The 15,914-nt window shown below is 42.4% G+C and overlaps 1 protein-coding gene across 9 annotated transcripts in view; it reads left to right on the top strand.

The window, feature by feature from the left end:
- Nucleotides 1–15,288, top strand: part of AHCYL2 (adenosylhomocysteinase like 2) — a 149,702-nt gene extending 134,414 nt beyond the window's left edge. For all 9 annotated transcript variants that reach the window (XM_045855553.1, XM_045855551.1, XM_045855559.1 and 6 more), the window contains 6 exons: nucleotides 962–1,056; nucleotides 8,428–8,526; nucleotides 10,220–10,288; nucleotides 10,411–10,489; nucleotides 11,763–11,883; nucleotides 12,284–15,288. In XM_045855553.1, coding sequence (XP_045711509.1) covers nucleotides 962–1,056; nucleotides 8,428–8,526; nucleotides 10,220–10,288; nucleotides 10,411–10,489; nucleotides 11,763–11,883; nucleotides 12,284–12,290 — 470 coding nt within the window. In that variant the 3' untranslated portion in view covers nucleotides 12,291–15,288. The remainder of the gene's footprint in view (nucleotides 1–961; nucleotides 1,057–8,427; nucleotides 8,527–10,219; nucleotides 10,289–10,410; nucleotides 10,490–11,762; nucleotides 11,884–12,283) is intronic.
- Nucleotides 15,289–15,914: the final 626 nt, after the last annotated feature.

Genomic DNA, 15,914 nt, shown 5'->3' with positions numbered 1-15,914 from the left:
AGAATAATGCCGCTGTGAACCCTGTGTGAAAGTTTTTCTGTGAACATGTTTTCAGTTTTCTTGGGTATATACCTTCAGGTGGAACTGCTGGATCATATGGTAACTCTGCTTTTAACATTTTGAGGCATCTCCAGACTTTTCTAAAGCGACCCCCCCATTTTACGCATGAGAACTGTAGTTTCTTCACATCCTTGCCAATAGTTGTTGATGTTTGTCTTTTGCTAGTGCTGTCCCAGCAGGCGTGAAGCGGTGTCTCACTGTGGCTTTGGTGTGCACTTCCCTGATGATGCTAATAAGCATCTTTAAAGAAATGTCTGTATAGGTCATTCACTCAATTTTTTTAAAGATTTTATTTATTTTTACAGAGAAGCGAAGGGAGGGAGAGAGGGAGGGAGAGAAATATTGATGTTTGAGGGAAACATCAACTGGCTGCCTCTTGCACCCCTCCACCCAGAGACCTGGCCTGCAGCCCAGACATGTGCTCTGACCAGGGATTGAACTGGTGACCTTTTGGTTTGTGGGAAGATGCCCAACCCACTGAGCCACACCAGTCAGGGCATTTGTTCATTTTTAAATTGGGTTGTCATTTCATTGAGTTACCTAAGAATTCTTTACAAATTTGGTATACAAGTTCCTTATCTGGTATATGATTTGCAAATATTTGTCCTGTTCTGTGTGTTGTCTTTTCACTCTCTTGGTGGTATTATTTGTAGCACAAAAGTTTTCATTTCAGTGTGGTTCGGTTGGTTTGTTCTTTTGGTTCTTGTGCTTTAGATGTTACATCTAAGAAACCATTGGCTAACTCAAGGTTAGAAAGATTTATTCCCATGTTTTGCTAAGAGTTTTCGTTTGGGCTCTTATGTTTAGGCCTCTGATCCACTTCGAGTTAAACTGTGCATGTGGTGTGAGGTAGGGGTCCAGCTTCATCCCTTCTCACGTGGCTGTCTCTTCTGTTTTTAAGGTAACAAGAATGTAGTAACCAGAGAGCACTTGGACCGCATGAAGAATAGCTGCATTGTTTGTAACATGGGACATTCCAACACGGAGATTGACGTGGTAAGATTAAGCGACTCATCACTGGGGGCTTTTTCTTTTCTCCTTGCCAAAAAAAAAAAACTGGAAGAAACAGGGTCACCAGCCCTCCTAAATGTGCCTGTCCCGGCAGAGCCGACCACAGTCTGTTCACTTACTAGCTCTATGATCTGTGCTTGTGGATAATATAAAGCTTCTTTGTCTCAATGTGATCATTTTAAATGATTGTTGTCTTCCACCCAAGCTTGATACCTACTTACACTGTAAGACATTTTATCTTTATGTTTAAGAGTCAGCTGTGTAAATTCAAAACCACAAAAAGGGTATAATAAATGTGAGTTAGTTGTTATAAAATGGTAGTCAGTATCTTGGGGATGTTTAATCTTAACCATAAAAGTGAGATAAGTAGGTTGGTTTAAGGAAGTAAGTCCAGGGAGTGAAATCAATGGGCTGGAATGAGAACACGGCTTACGTTTGACTGTGTCTGGCGAACCCTCTGGTTTCTTTTCTCTCTCTCCCTCTTTCACTGGGTTCAGTGTCCTCTGGACTGTTTTCCAAACGTATAGTAATTGGACCTGTAGGTGCCACAGCCAACGCAGTGGCACATGTTCCTCGTATTCCTCAAACCTGGAAAATATATCACTTTGGTCCTCTAATTTGATTATATTCACCCTAAAACTTTTCAATCCAACATAACACTTGGTCCAACTAAGTTGCCCAAGTAATAGTTAATAGAAGTGTTATTGATTTCTTTTCAGACTTACCAAAGTATCTCTTATTGTGGCTTTCACTCTGGTTTTAAACTTTTGTGGCATTTTTCTGGCACAACTGTGTTTCTCTCTGGGTAAATGGCTCAAGCAAAGCATGCTTTTACCTCCACTGAGGGCTGCTCTGGTTGAGCTTCAGCATTGCCAGGTAAGGATCAGCTCATCCACTGAGAGCCTGTTGGGTGATATCTATTTTAGATGGTTTCTCATAGTATCTGTTTTGAATGGTTTCTCTCTTTAACTCTGCTCTGTTCTTCTATTTATAAAAATAGCTGGACAACCTACCAAAGCCTGTTTCTGCCCTTGAGGTTTCTGAGTGGCATGGCTCCATGACTCTGTTCTACCGTGATATTTTGCTTATAATGAATCACTTAGTTCTTTTTGCAGTTGTTGTTAAGTTTCACTTACATGTCATACTGCCCTTTAGTAAATAGTCTAAGATATTAATATTTCTAAACTGTCTAGCTCATGCTTGTACTTTTCTGGATTAATCTGCTTATGGAGCCCATGGGAAAAGCTTAAGGAAAGTAGTCCTACTCTAAGCCCTAATGAGAAACTTTCTGATTAAGGGAAAGGGGAAGGAATTTTCCCCCTTCTAAACTCTCAAGCACTGAAATAAAAATAATTCCAAATACAATTATATATTTTTATATTTTTACTTTATCTCATTTCATCCTCTTGACCACCCCATGGGACATTATTCTTACCCTTGACTTTCAGTTCGGGAAACTAAGAAGTTAAGTACATTATTTAGTCATTGCTTTGATTCAAAAATGAAATTAGAACACAAAATTTAGGATTTTTTACTTCTAGGCTGTTTTTTTTTATTTGTTCTCCTGCATGTTGTGCTATTACCTTCTCATGATTTCTAGATTTACTTCAAATTATAAAGGTAATCTCTCCTCTGAAGGCAGCCCAGACACAAGGGATATCTCAGGATGAGGTCAGAGAAGTAATGAGCCAGACATTGTAAGGTCTCTTTGTAAGAACTCCTGATTATATTCTGAGAGAAATAGGGAGCTCTCATAGGATTTATAACAATCTCACTTCTGTTTTTAAAGGATGGCTTTTCTTTTTAGAGGATCGCTCTGGCTTCTATGATGAAATTAGGCCGAGTTTTGCATTATTGCTAGGTAGCCCAGTGTCTGCCAGGGACACCAGCCAAAGGCCATCTCTCAGTTCCTTTTGTGCTTTTCTTAGAAAGTACATGACTGAACCAAGTAGTCCAGAGAGGGAGATGCTCAGAAGAGCTTTAGAAAAATTAAGTTACTCAACCTTTGATGGTAGTGTCATGGGGCATATAAAATAAAATGTAAGGTAATAGCAAACTTAACTAACTAATAATTGAAACCAGAATGTTCATTCCCCACTTAGCCAGTTTGTATTGAATACTTGCTCTGCCCTGTGCCGAGTGCTTGTCTAAAGAATAGCAGTGAATAACAATATGCTTGCTGTCCTGACCTTTATATTCTAATGTAGGGGGCAGATAATAAATAAATGGACAGTTCTTGTCAGTTAGTGCCTCATGTTGAAGAAGAACAGCAAGGTGAAGACACTGGGGTTGCTGTTTTAGTTAGGGTGATCAAGGAATGTCTTTTTGAGATGGCATTTGAAGAAAAACCTGAATGAACTGCAGGAGCACGCCCTCTGAGCCTTCTATTCTGAGAGACTGGCGAGTGAAAGACCCTGAGGCAGAAAGTGCTTAACGTGTTTGAGGAACGGAAAGGAGGCTGTGTTGGCAGGAACAGAGTGGGCCAGGGGATGGGGTGGGAGACAGCTCAAGGAGTGCGTGTTATGTGGAGCTCGGTAGGCCGTGTTAGGACTTTGGGTTTTACTCTGGGTACAAGGGAAGCCATTGGATGGTTTTGAACAGGTGACTGATAAAATCTGACTTATGTTTTATTTATTTTCTTTTTTTTGTAAATTTTTTTAAATTGTTCAAGTACTATTTTCTTACCATTTTATATTTTCAACTACAGTTGACATACATTATTATATTAGTTTCAGGTGTACACCCCAGTGATTAGACAATATATAACTTACTAAGTGATCATCCCAATCAGTCTTGCACCCAATCTGGCACCATTCATAGTTATTAGAATATTATTGATTATATTCCCTGTGCTTACTTTATATCCCCATTACTATTCTGTAACAGCCAATTTGTACTTTTATTAAAATATTTTATTTATTTATTTTTAGAGAGGGGGGAGGGAGAAAGAGAGAAATGTCAGTGTGTGGTTGCCTCTCACGTGGCCCCCACTGGGGACCTGGCCCACAACCCTGACATGTGCCTTGACTGGGAATTGAATTGGGAACCCTTTGGTTCGCAGCCCACACTCAATCCACTAAGCTACACCAACCAAGGCCCAATTTGTACTTCTTCATTTCTTCACTTCTTTCACCCACCCCTCAAACCCCCTCCCATCTGGCACCTGTCAAAATGTTCTGTCTATGAGTCTGCTTCTGTTCTTCTTATTAATTTGTTTTGTTTTTTTAAATTTACCTGTTGATAGATATGTACTTGTTGCCATTTTATTGTCCTTTTTTATTTATTAATTTGAGAGAGAGATTGGTTTGTTGTTCCACTTATTTATGCATTCGTTGGTTGACCCTTGTGTGTGCCCTGACCATGACTGAACCTGCAACCCTGGTGTATTGGGATGATGCTCTAACCAGCTGAGCTACCTGGCCAGGGCTTTATTGTTCATATTTTTATCTTTTTTTCCTTCTTCTTCTTAAAGAAGACCCTTTAACATTTCATATAATACTGGTTTGGTGGTGACGAACTCCTTTAACTTTTTCTTTTCTGGGAAGCTCTTTATCTGTCCTTCGATTCTAAATGATAGCTTTGCTGGGTAGAATAATCTTGGTTGTAGGTCCTTGCTTTAATTTTTCTTGCCAATCCCTTCTGACCTGCAAAGGTTGTTTTTACAGCCAGAAGTTAGAGGTGTACTGCTCTTTCCAGCACTGGGACCTTGGGCTGGGGGGCCTGGTGTGTGACTGGGACCCCTCTCCATTCCTCAAGGGGAACTCCACAGCCAAGAAATCCTTTTGGAATTTATATACCACATGTTGGGTGTGGGCTCCACCCCTCCGTCACACAAGTCTCAGTATGCCTTCTTCTTTAAATTCCTTACTTGGAAGACTTCCATTGAGCGCAATTTCAGGTGGTTCTGAATGATGGTTGTTCTGTAGTTTAGTGGTAATTTCGATGTGGTTGTAGGAGGAGGTGAGTACCACGTTTACCTACATGACCATCTTGAGCAGAAGTTCCCTGACTTATGTTTTAAAAGATTACTCTGGCTGTTACATAAAGAAAACATGTCTGGAGCTTGGGCAGTGATAGGGACAACAGGAGGCTCTTTCAGTATTTCCAACGATAGAAGTCGGTAGCTTGGATCAGATGGGTGAGCAGTGACGGTGGTAAGTAGTGTCTCTTGTGAAGGTAGGATCAATGGGATTTATTAAATAGATCAGGTGTAGCGTGTGAGAAAGACAGTGGAGAATCACTGTAAGTCGACTCAGTGAAACTGCGAAGGAGCATAAATTGGTAAGTTCTTACTCAGATTTTTATTTTCATCCTCACCCGAGGATGGTGTTTATTGATTTTAGAGAGAGGGAGAAACATTGATCCGCTGCCTCCCATATGCATCCTAATCAGGACTCAGACCCACAACTTAGGTACGTGCCCTGACCCGGAATGGAATCCTCAACCTTTTGGTGTACGGAATGGGTGCTCCAACTCACTGAGCCACCAGCCCGGGCTTTCCAGATACTTTTACTATTCAAAAGTTTACGGTTTGGTGTTTTTTTTTTCCTAAGTAGAAATTTATAATTTTACCCAGCCTTGAGATGTTAACTTGCATTTTTAGGACTAAATAGCTAGCTCATCAAAAATTGGTCATTTAGAAAGCTGCATTTGTTTCTGAGGAATATTAATTCTGTGAATACTTTGGGAACTTGTGACAGGGACTGTGCTCTTAGTTGCCTTTTGGCCATGTCTTACACATAAATCCTCTCCCTTGGAAGCAGACCTGCTTACCCTCGTGCATCACGTAGAAGGTCTGTGCGGCTGTAAGCTTCGCAATTCAAGTGGTTAAACTAGGATGTACACAGGCTTTAAAAGTTTTTGTCAGCCAAAGAATTGCAACCTGAGACTTGGTATTGACTCCATGCTTAGCAGTACCAGAACCACAGTGTTCTCCCCCAAAAAACTGATGTGCATTGTTCAAAACCATGTACTACCAACTTGTGCAAGCACAGTAACTGGCTCCTTTACAATGGGACATATACCTAGTTTGGGAACGACGTAGTCTGCATTGGGGAGCTTTTTCCTGGTAGATTGTTTAGCAATTATAAATCCACAGTAAAGACAATTGGATGCCTTTAAGAGAAATTCTTATAAAGCTGTGCTGAGCCACAGGAAACCTTTCTTGTGAGCAGTGTGACTGCCAGATAGACACAAATGGGTTGTTGGAGCTGCAGGGACAGCTCTTTCAACGCCATTTTTAAACTGACCCTCAGGTCTTCTGCTTCAGCACAGCCATTTCTGTGCGCCTGTGAGCTGCCTCTACGCTAAGCATTTTGTGATGTCATAAGAAGTGTGCTTCCCTTGATTCCACCATATCTTTTTTCTCAGGAAATACTTTCTAAGACAGGTATTAGCAATTCTTTCTAAGAAAATATGTATTAGAAATACTTTCTTGTTAATCATGGAATAGCTCTTTATTCCCAGTCACCAACATTGCTTGTTTCCTAGAAGTTTAGGAGTGTGAGACACTAAGAACTTGAAGTACTTTAAAGTCCCGTCATCTCAGTAAATGTCACCAGTGTCACCCAGGAGTATCTCTGGGCTCTTTGTGGTTAATGCCTTCCGTGATGATATTTCGAAAGGCTAAGTAAGGGGTTTACCTTGTATATGCCTAACTTCCCAAAATTATCTGCTTACTTACCTTTCTTTGTAACTCTATTTACAGTGTTTGTTTATAAAATTTCTTTTTAAAATTGTAATTTTAAAGTAATACCTGTTTAGCTTAAAATTTCAAACAATGTAAATATGTTTATAGTAAGTAAAAATTTACGTAATTGAAATTATTATTCTGCAACTAGATTTTATTTTTCACTTAGCAACAAGGAATGTTTTTCATGTTAATACATATAGATACACTCTTTTTAAAAAAGTAATTGCATGATATTCCATGATATGAAATTATCCTCATTAGCCATTTACTTGTTGATTTACATTTTTTTTATTATAAATAACACTGGATGAACATTCTTGGGCACTTATACTTCTGAACTTGAGGAAATATTTCTATAGGATAGAGAGCCTTAAAAGATTGGTCAGGGCTGGGTGGCAGGGTGGGAAAAAAAAGAAAAAAAAAGATTGGTCAGGGATTAGGTACATACAAAATTTTGTTAGCTACTGCCAAATTGCCTGCTAGAAAGGTAACCAATTTATGAAACTGACATCTTGAGAAATTTATTTCCCATCTACCTGATGAATGGACCAGACCATTAATACAGTCTTGAATACACTGAAATATCATTATATGTCTGTCTTTCCCACTAGGCTGATACTGAAAAGAAGATACAGCCCTATCTATAAATAGCCCACAGCCCAGTAGAGGAATCTACAGCATTATCGGTCACCTCATCCTTTACTGCAGTGCCTAGAATACAGTGTGCACTTAGTAAATAATTACTGTATATCTGAAGTATTTCTCTTTATTTGTCTGAAAACAGCTCTTTGGCAGAACTTCTCAACTTTACCAGCTTGAGGCAATAGGGAGTCTTAGACGATGGATTCCCTTTCTATTTTAGGCATTGCCAGTTGGAAGAAGAAAGTTGTCTTCCGTCTAAACCCTGTGACTGTTACTTGATTGCTGCTGTTAATACACTTAACATTTCTCCTCTTGTTCTCGGAATATACAATGTACAGAAATGGAAGGAGGGTGAGCCACTGGGAGCTTTACTCTACCATTAAGCATTTCTCTAAAAGCTACTTCACATTCGCACTTAGGTCAGAAAGCTTCTGTAACTTTAGGGTGAACCACCATCGATAAGAAGGTAGAAACCGGGACACTGGGTCGTGAGGGCAGGACTTGGGCCCCAGCATGCTACGTTCAGGAAGTTCGGCCTTTTCTGACTAATCTCACTCAGCCCGGATCCTCTCTGTGTGCGTGTCTCCTCGGCACTTAGCTGTTCAGTTTGCACTGTATTAATTTGCACTTGTTTGCATGTTGCTTTGTAAGTATCTTAAAGGCTTTTCCCCTCTCACATATGTATTGTTTTGCATCCCCAACCAAAATAAGAGCTTTTTGAAGGCAGAAACCATGTCTTTGGTTTCTTTTGTATTTCCCATAGCACCTTTTACTGTGCTCAGCAGAGAGTGGGAGTACTGTATATGTTGTGGAATGCCATCCTGAGTGATCTCTCCCTGGCTGGGCCTAAGATTAGATATCCTGAAATGGAACAGTCCTAACCAACCCAGGACAGGTATTCTCCATCTGGCATGTTGGTTGCTCCTTTCAACTTGCTATTTGACATGGCTCCCTTCAACATCTTTCCGTCCACAAAGTGGGGCCTGGCATGGCTGACGGTGTGCTTGCTGTGTGTATTCCAGGCGAGTCTGCGGACACCGGAACTGACCTGGGAGCGAGTGAGATCCCAAGTTGACCACGTGATATGGCCTGATGGCAAGAGGATAGTACTGCTGGCAGAGGTAAGACCTGAGGCTGGGGAGAGAGATGCGGCCCTGACGGGAGACTGCGATGCCCAGATCCCCCTTTCCTCGTGCCCTCTCGTATTGTTCAACGCCTCCTAAGCATAAGCTTAACTACTTCACCGATGGATTTTGTGTCTAACTGTGAAAGGTCTTTTCATTTTCACTTGACAGTTAAGAAACTATTTTGGTTCCCCACTTTTCACCAATTATCCTGTTTCTCTCTGTCACTCTACAGGCTGAGTCAGGTAATGACTATTACTGTAAAAGAAATTAATGAATAGAACCAGTGCCACTCGGAGTCATGCTTACAAAGAGATAATGTCTCTTGTGGGATGATTTAATCAGCAGGCACAAAGTAGACATTCCTGGCTGTAACTAAGACTATCTTAGGCAAGCGGCAGGTGGGTCGTGTCTTTGCTGATGGCTTCCCTGATTTTGAGTGTCCATTCTCCTGCACGGAGCCCGACACGCACGGTGGGACGTGCTCAGCTCCGTCCTGGTTCTGTGATTGATAGTTCCCTCTTCTGGCTTCTTCTGGCTCAGACTTAGTCTTGACTTTCATTCCACATGGCCTTTTATGGCAATGTTTGGCCACTTTTCCTTTCTTGAAAGCTTCTCTTCCCTGGTCCCAAATTCCTGATGGCTCTAACGATGCCCCTTGTTTTTACCTGGACACTTTCTCCTCTTTAGGGAAAGATGCCAAAACAACAAGGAGGAGAATAATACTTTTCTCAAATTTTGAGTTTGTCTTTTTTTTCCCTTTTCAGTTTAAATTAAAGAAGCTGAATTTGCAAATGTAAAATAGGTACTGTCTTCACCTAGGGCCCTTGCGTTTATGTTTGTGTATCCTCCCTGTTCTCTGCACTGTTCCTCCCCTTATCTTACCTTCTCACACACTTCACAGCATCTGTAAAGGGACCGAATTATTTCCTCACAAGAAAGGAGTTGTCCTGGGGGGCAGAGGACAGGTTGTTAAATATTCATTAATTGCTTTGATGTCAGCCCATTGTCTGGTGATTTATTTCTAGTTGCTCTGGAAGGTCCCATCTAGTAATTTTGGTGACAAAAGCAAGGGCCAGTTGTTTTTGATTCCTTTGATTGAGCAAAGAAAGTTGTCAAGTTTCCTAGGGAATGAAGTAGGAAAAGATGGCATTGGGGGCAGTTTCTGGCTCTTCTAGTCTCTGAATCATCCGCTCAACATGCAATACTGCCCGTGAATGTAGGAGAACCAAACTGAGGAAGGAGCACAAAAATCATCACAGCTTCCTTAAATCCAAAAAACTCTTCCCTCCCGACCTGGAGAGATTGCCCCTGAATTTGACTACATCATCGTTGAGGATAGTCTTTCAAAGGACTGCCAATACCTTACAAGGAGAATATCCTGCTGGAGAAAGTAGGAAATTCAGATAGATGCACTCTTCCATAGCCTGAGCCTCAGTATCATGTGACCATCTCTATTCTTGGTACATAATCCCAGAGATCTTTTGTCTAGTACCTTTATCAGATTTTCCAGAACTTTCTATGGTTTCACTTAAATGTCAGTCAGTTAATTTTTATTTATCAAGCACCTGCTTTTTGTCCAGCAGTGTTAGTTGGGAAGTATTTGGAGACTGGCAGCCATGCTCCTCCCTCACTCCTCAGAGGCTCGAGACTGTCCTAACCAGTTTGGGTCTGAATCCTTGCTCTCTAGGGCCGTCTGCTGAACCTAAGCTGCTCCACAGTGCCTACATTTGTGCTCTCAATTACCGCTACTACTCAGGTAAGACCCGCAGAGTGGGAAAGCAGCGGGCTGGCGCGGGTCATAAGACCATCAGGGTTTCACTCCATATGGCCTGGATTGCTGTGAATGGCACGTCAGCATCCATCTGTCTGCTTTTCCAGGCTCTCGCCTTGATAGAGCTTTACAATGCTCCGGAGGGTCGCTATAAGCAAGATGTCTACCTGTTGCCCAAGAAAATGGGTAAGCGTGTGTTCTTCCATCCCCATCCTTGCCAAAGTAGTTCAGAGTCAGATGGTGAGTGAAGTTTGGGGGCATTATATTGCTTAAGAATAAGGGGGAGGATACGTTTATCCTGTGAAGTAGGAGCTGTGATTCCTAGGGTCCATCCTCAGCAGATTTACCTCATTTTCCGTACGGGTTGCTCCCGTGAAGTTGTGACACTTTGTTGTGGTTTAGTTTACTTGAATTTTAAGGATTTTCTCTCATATGTAAGAATCCCAAAGGAAAAAAAAAGATTTTCCCCAAGACAGAGGAATCATCCCCCACCTTGTGACATCTGACTTACTGCATTCCAGATAGCCCCTACGAGACTTTTCTCAGACCAAGAAGACTTTCACATACACTTTCTAACTCTCACCCCTTTGTTTCAGGCCAAAGGGAAGCTGCCGAATAGCTTCTATGGAGAGTTTAGTTATGTGGGTGTTTTGTATAAGAGAAACATTAAACTGTCTTAAATTTTTAAAGAGCCTGCCTCAAGCACCTGAGCTGATACAGGTGCTTTATAAGCTCCCGAGGCAGAGGTCAGGGAATATATCAGCTTCTGGTTTCGTTTCGCTTTAGCACTAGATGCAGAGCAGCTGTCGGAAGTTGACATGGGTTACCTTGACTAGACACCTTGGAAGGACATAAAAGAAAGAGAACGGTCCATATTCTGAATGAATATGTAATGAAGTTAGGGACACCAAACAAATACATAGGAAATGACAGAAAGTTCTGAAAAATATGTATTTGGGTAAGAGACTGTGAACAGAAACACATGAGAGAGCTAAGCCTACTGACAGCAAAGCAAACACTATAGTGTCATGCCTCGTCATTCCTTCCAGATTTACCAGCGTTAGTTTTTCTGAGTGACTCAGGGTATGGAGTGCATGGCAGAACCAAAGTTGGAGCTTCCCATTTATCAGTCCCCCCACTCGCCCAACCTTTGCTTTAGACCCAAAGTCCTGTTACTGCTCTCATGTCTCCCTTCCCTTCTCATCTGAGGAGAAGGAAAAGTTCAAGGTAAAAACAGCCTGTAAGGAAGAAAGGTTATGGTTTTGAAAAGGTTATGGGCTCGAGGCGCAAGAACTAAGATTCCTTAGAACTAAGGGCCAGTGAGCAAATTGAGCATTTCATATTCAGTTCAGCTCCAAGAATTAGAAGGTGCCTTTCAACTTCTTAAGGCCTAACCTGGAGAGAATAGCCACACGGAAGGCAGGAATGCTTACACCTGGGCTTCTGTGGTCTGTTCCAGATGAGTATGTGGCCAGCCTGCACCTGCCCACCTTTGATGCCCACCTGACAGAGCTGACAGATGAGCAGGCCAAGTACCTGGGACTCAACAAGAATGGGCCCTTCAAACCTAATTACTACAGGTGCCTTGGGTTCCCCAGAAAACAGGGAAGCCTGGGCAGTGAAGAGCTTCCTGCACTGGGATTGGTCTTTGTGTCATCACCGTGTTTACATGGACTCAGAAAAATAAACCCACCCTCCCTCACTGCCACCCGCAAAGGACTCGCTGAGGCTTTGTCCAGACATTAGATTTCTCTTTCCCGAGTTTGCCTTTCTTCATATCATCTTCTTGATGTGGTTTTTACCTCTGTGGAGAAATACTGGCCATTTTTACTGATGGGAAACTGCACCACAATGATCTACCCTCACCATACACTCCAGAAACGTCCCTGCTTCCCTGTTACACCTCTAGACAGGTTCTTCATGTTCCAGCATCCCCACAAGCTGATAACCTCACAGTCTCATCTTTCTTTTTCCCTCCAGGTATTAAGTTCCTGTAACTCAAGCCAGAAGAAGTTTTAAGGAATAGAACTCCAAGCCTTTTCTCCACTCCTATACAGAAAAGAACCCAGCAAGCTGCTTCTCCAGTCAGCTACCCGCCGTGCTCACCCTATATATTAGGTTATTTATTTATTAAAATCTAGAATCCTGTGCCTGTCGCTTTGGCCCAGAGTGGTTACTGCCCCGAGGGCTGTGAGGGCAGCAGAGGACAGACTGAGGAAGGAAAGAAGTGGGGTGACCATTCCCAGTGCACCTTTTGCGTTACTCCCCACCGAAGCCTTAGCAGCGGTCATTTTCCTCCCAGCCAGGCGCAGGAGTTAGTCCAGGGGTTCCAGACTCCTTGTTTCCTGGGGTTTTCTGGAATAAATGTTCAACAGCTGCCTTTCTTAGCTTTGGTGAGTCCCCAGGTAAGGCTTTTGGAAGCCACTGAATTAACATGGCCTGGGTGCCCAGCCTCGGCCATCACTGTCACTGCCTCCTTTATAAAATGGTTGGAAGGAAGGAGTGTCCCGGCTCTGGCGAGTTACACCACGAACTCAGCTGTGCCTGTGCTTACTGGGAGGCCCCCTGGCCCAGGACTACTTTCTCCTCCTTGAATATTGATGTCCATTTTAACGCTTTCTGGTTCGAAGAGGAATGTGCCTCCATTATTTCCTCAGCAGCTCTGTTATCTGTCAGACATTTTTTTTTTTTTTGCTGTCTTTCTAACCCAACTAACCTCTGCTCAGAAAGGGAGGTGGCAGCCCAGTTTTACTTCCTTGTCATTTCACTAGAGAGCCCCCAGGAATCCCCTCCAAATTGACACTGTCTCCGAAAAGAAGGTCTCGTTGTGAAACATTGCTTCCCGAAACCCTCTTACTGCCTAAAACTATTCCTGAACCTGATCAGGCAAAGGTATACTTTCCAAGGGACCTGGGGTGTAGGGTTTTGGAAAAGGGACAGGTTTTCCAGGCATACAGATTGGTACCCTAAAGAAGCAAAATGTATTTATTTGTCTTCTGGGCAGGGTTTAGCGGCTTAACTGGCTAAGCTGTACAGAGATGACACTATAAACTGGGTCCAGAGGATCCAAGCTAGTTTGACTAGGTTGAACTTCATCAGACGTTCAGCCATTGATGAAACTGAAATCCAATGTCTCTGCAATTTGGTCTGTGGTATTTCTCCTCTGTTGGGATATCTTTTTATGTTCTGGCCTTTTCCATCATAGGAGTCTGTATTTCAGAGGTCATTTCTTGAGTAACTCCAGCATTACAAACAATTAGTAACGTGAGCAGCCTGAAATTTTATGTCCCACCTAAGAGTTTGATTCCTTTTGGAAACTGACCTGTTGGTCTTAGGGTTCCGCTGGAACCAGATAGGTGCTAAGAGTTAAAGTCTAGAGTGGCTCTACGAATCTTGAATGAAATGAGTCTCTTTACCCGCCCCCCCCGCCAACCCTAATTACACTCTCAGGTTTGTTTTTCCATTTTCCCCCCTATCATGGTCTGCCTCAAAGTCTCAGGACCAAGGTGACTCAAGAAAACACCAGACCACCCGGGATCACTATAACCTTCCCACTCGAACTTTCCTCCCCAACCTCCACCTTCTCCAACTTACTTGGTCTTCACATACATCCTTGGAGCTAGTCTGGAATTGATCTTCCGTTTGGAGGTATGGAGGTGGACCTTGGGTAAATGACTGTTTGCCTAATTAAATACTATATAGGCTCAGCCCATATAATCTGGTTCATCAGAGGCTATATGTCTTAGCAAGTACAGGAAATAAGGCCACGTACATGGCTATATTCTTTCATACAGATCGTATGTAAATGCTAAAAATTCCACTAAGCCATTTAATTTTTTTATTTGCCCACCCAGTCCTGATTTTCATATTAATTGGACCCCTTTTGTAAAAGATTGAATTCTTTTGTACCTTATATCCAGATAATATTCCATTGAGCAGATGTCTGGACTCTAGCCTATTATGTTCTTAGGCCAAAAATCATAACCTGCTGTTTCTCAGCAAAGCCTGGCCCTCTGTAGAGCTTACTGTGCGCTGATCCTGACAGAGCACACCCTGCCTTGCTATAGTGAAGACACCTATTCCAAATGAAAAAGGAGCCACACTGGGCTTCTAGGTTAGGCTGCCAGTGTTGCTGCCCGTGCTTAGTGAGGTATTTGCCTGAGTTTCAGATGACTTCTCTTCCTTTCTCTCTGGGGATCCTGTGTCAATCAACCATTAAGAAGGAGACTCAGGTTTCCTGAGAATTTGGGCTCTACCTTAGTGTTGGAATTTGGTCATTATTCCCTCTACCTTGCAATCAGAGCAAATGTGTCTTCTTCCCTCAAGCTCCCACCTTAGATGCATCCTAGGTATGTGGAAGCATGGGAAGGAAGGCTAACCATCTCTGTAGGTGGCCTTGGCCTGTGGGGATACTTACCATTTTCCCTGTGATGAATTTGTGCTAGTTTTCAAGATCTTTTTGCCTTCTTAATGTAAATATTGTTTTCTTTTTCTCAAAAAAAAAAAATATCTGGTCTACCTTCTCTCTCCCCTCCTTCTCCCTCCCTCCTCATCCTGTCCTTTCATGTGAGCACGGCTCCCCGTGGCCACGTGCTCCTGCAAAGCTTTTTTGCTGCTTGGCTTTTCTCCGAACAGATCTGAAATCACTGCTCCTGTGGTTTTCTCAAAATTAACTTTGTCATGGTTTTAAAAGAAATCAGAATGCATTGTTGCATTAGGCTCTTTTTAATAAAGGAAAATCATGGAAAGAAAATAGGCAACACCAGCAAATTATACGTGGACAAGTTCTAAACTATATATACATACATATATATATAAATAATCATCTAGTCCTCATTGTCATCTTACTGAAAGGAAATAAAACCTCTAAGGATCACCATTACTGAGAGGCTCTTGGAAATCTTAATGTCTCCTAAGTGATTGTATTAGATCAGCAATAATGAACATGTAATCTCAAAAGATAAATAAAATATTCTTAAAGTGGATTCCTGTCTTGAGAGTATTCCCTGCTTCTGTGAACTGTGAATTTGGAGATAAGAGCGGTTTCCGGGCAACAGGCTAAAGAGCCTGCTGGAGGGCGAGGGTGTGCCAAACTGACGCGGCCACCAACTGGCAGGTTGAATGGCCTTAGCCTTGAGTCCCATGTTCCATGGTGGGTCATTCCACTAATTAATATCCCCCCCACCTCCATTACATGTGTAAATATCCTGCTTTCTCAGAACCACCATCCTGGGGAGTTGAGAAGTGTAGCTTAAGACAAACTAAAGCCTCAGTCTAGGTTTTCCAAGCCTCCAGTATGCTACCCTGAGGTGGAGAGCACAGAAGCTCGCTGACATCCCATGTTTGGGGACTTAAGGACCCCGATATTCAGGACCTGACAACATCCAACCACGGGGAAGAAAGTATTCTGGCAAAGATTCATCTCTAAGGCAGGTTTTGCCTGACTAAGTCAGTAGCCAGAGGATGAGTAACCAGAGGAACTGCCTGTTCCTTCTCAACTACCAGTTGAGTAAACTGTTTTTAAGCAGCTTTCTGATAGCCAGCTTCTTTAGTTGGTAACCTAAACTAGTTCTACATTCTGAATGCAAGATATTTTCTCATTACACCCACA

Source organism: Phyllostomus hastatus, unplaced genomic scaffold (genome assembly GCF_019186645.2).
Source record: "Phyllostomus hastatus isolate PE091 unplaced genomic scaffold, TTU_PhHast_1.1 phas_scaffold_114, whole genome shotgun sequence".
NCBI classification, from domain to species: domain Eukaryota; kingdom Metazoa; phylum Chordata; class Mammalia; order Chiroptera; family Phyllostomidae; genus Phyllostomus; species Phyllostomus hastatus.
The sequence above is the reverse complement of the archived record's forward strand: the minus strand, read 5'-3'. Positions and strand labels throughout refer to the sequence as shown.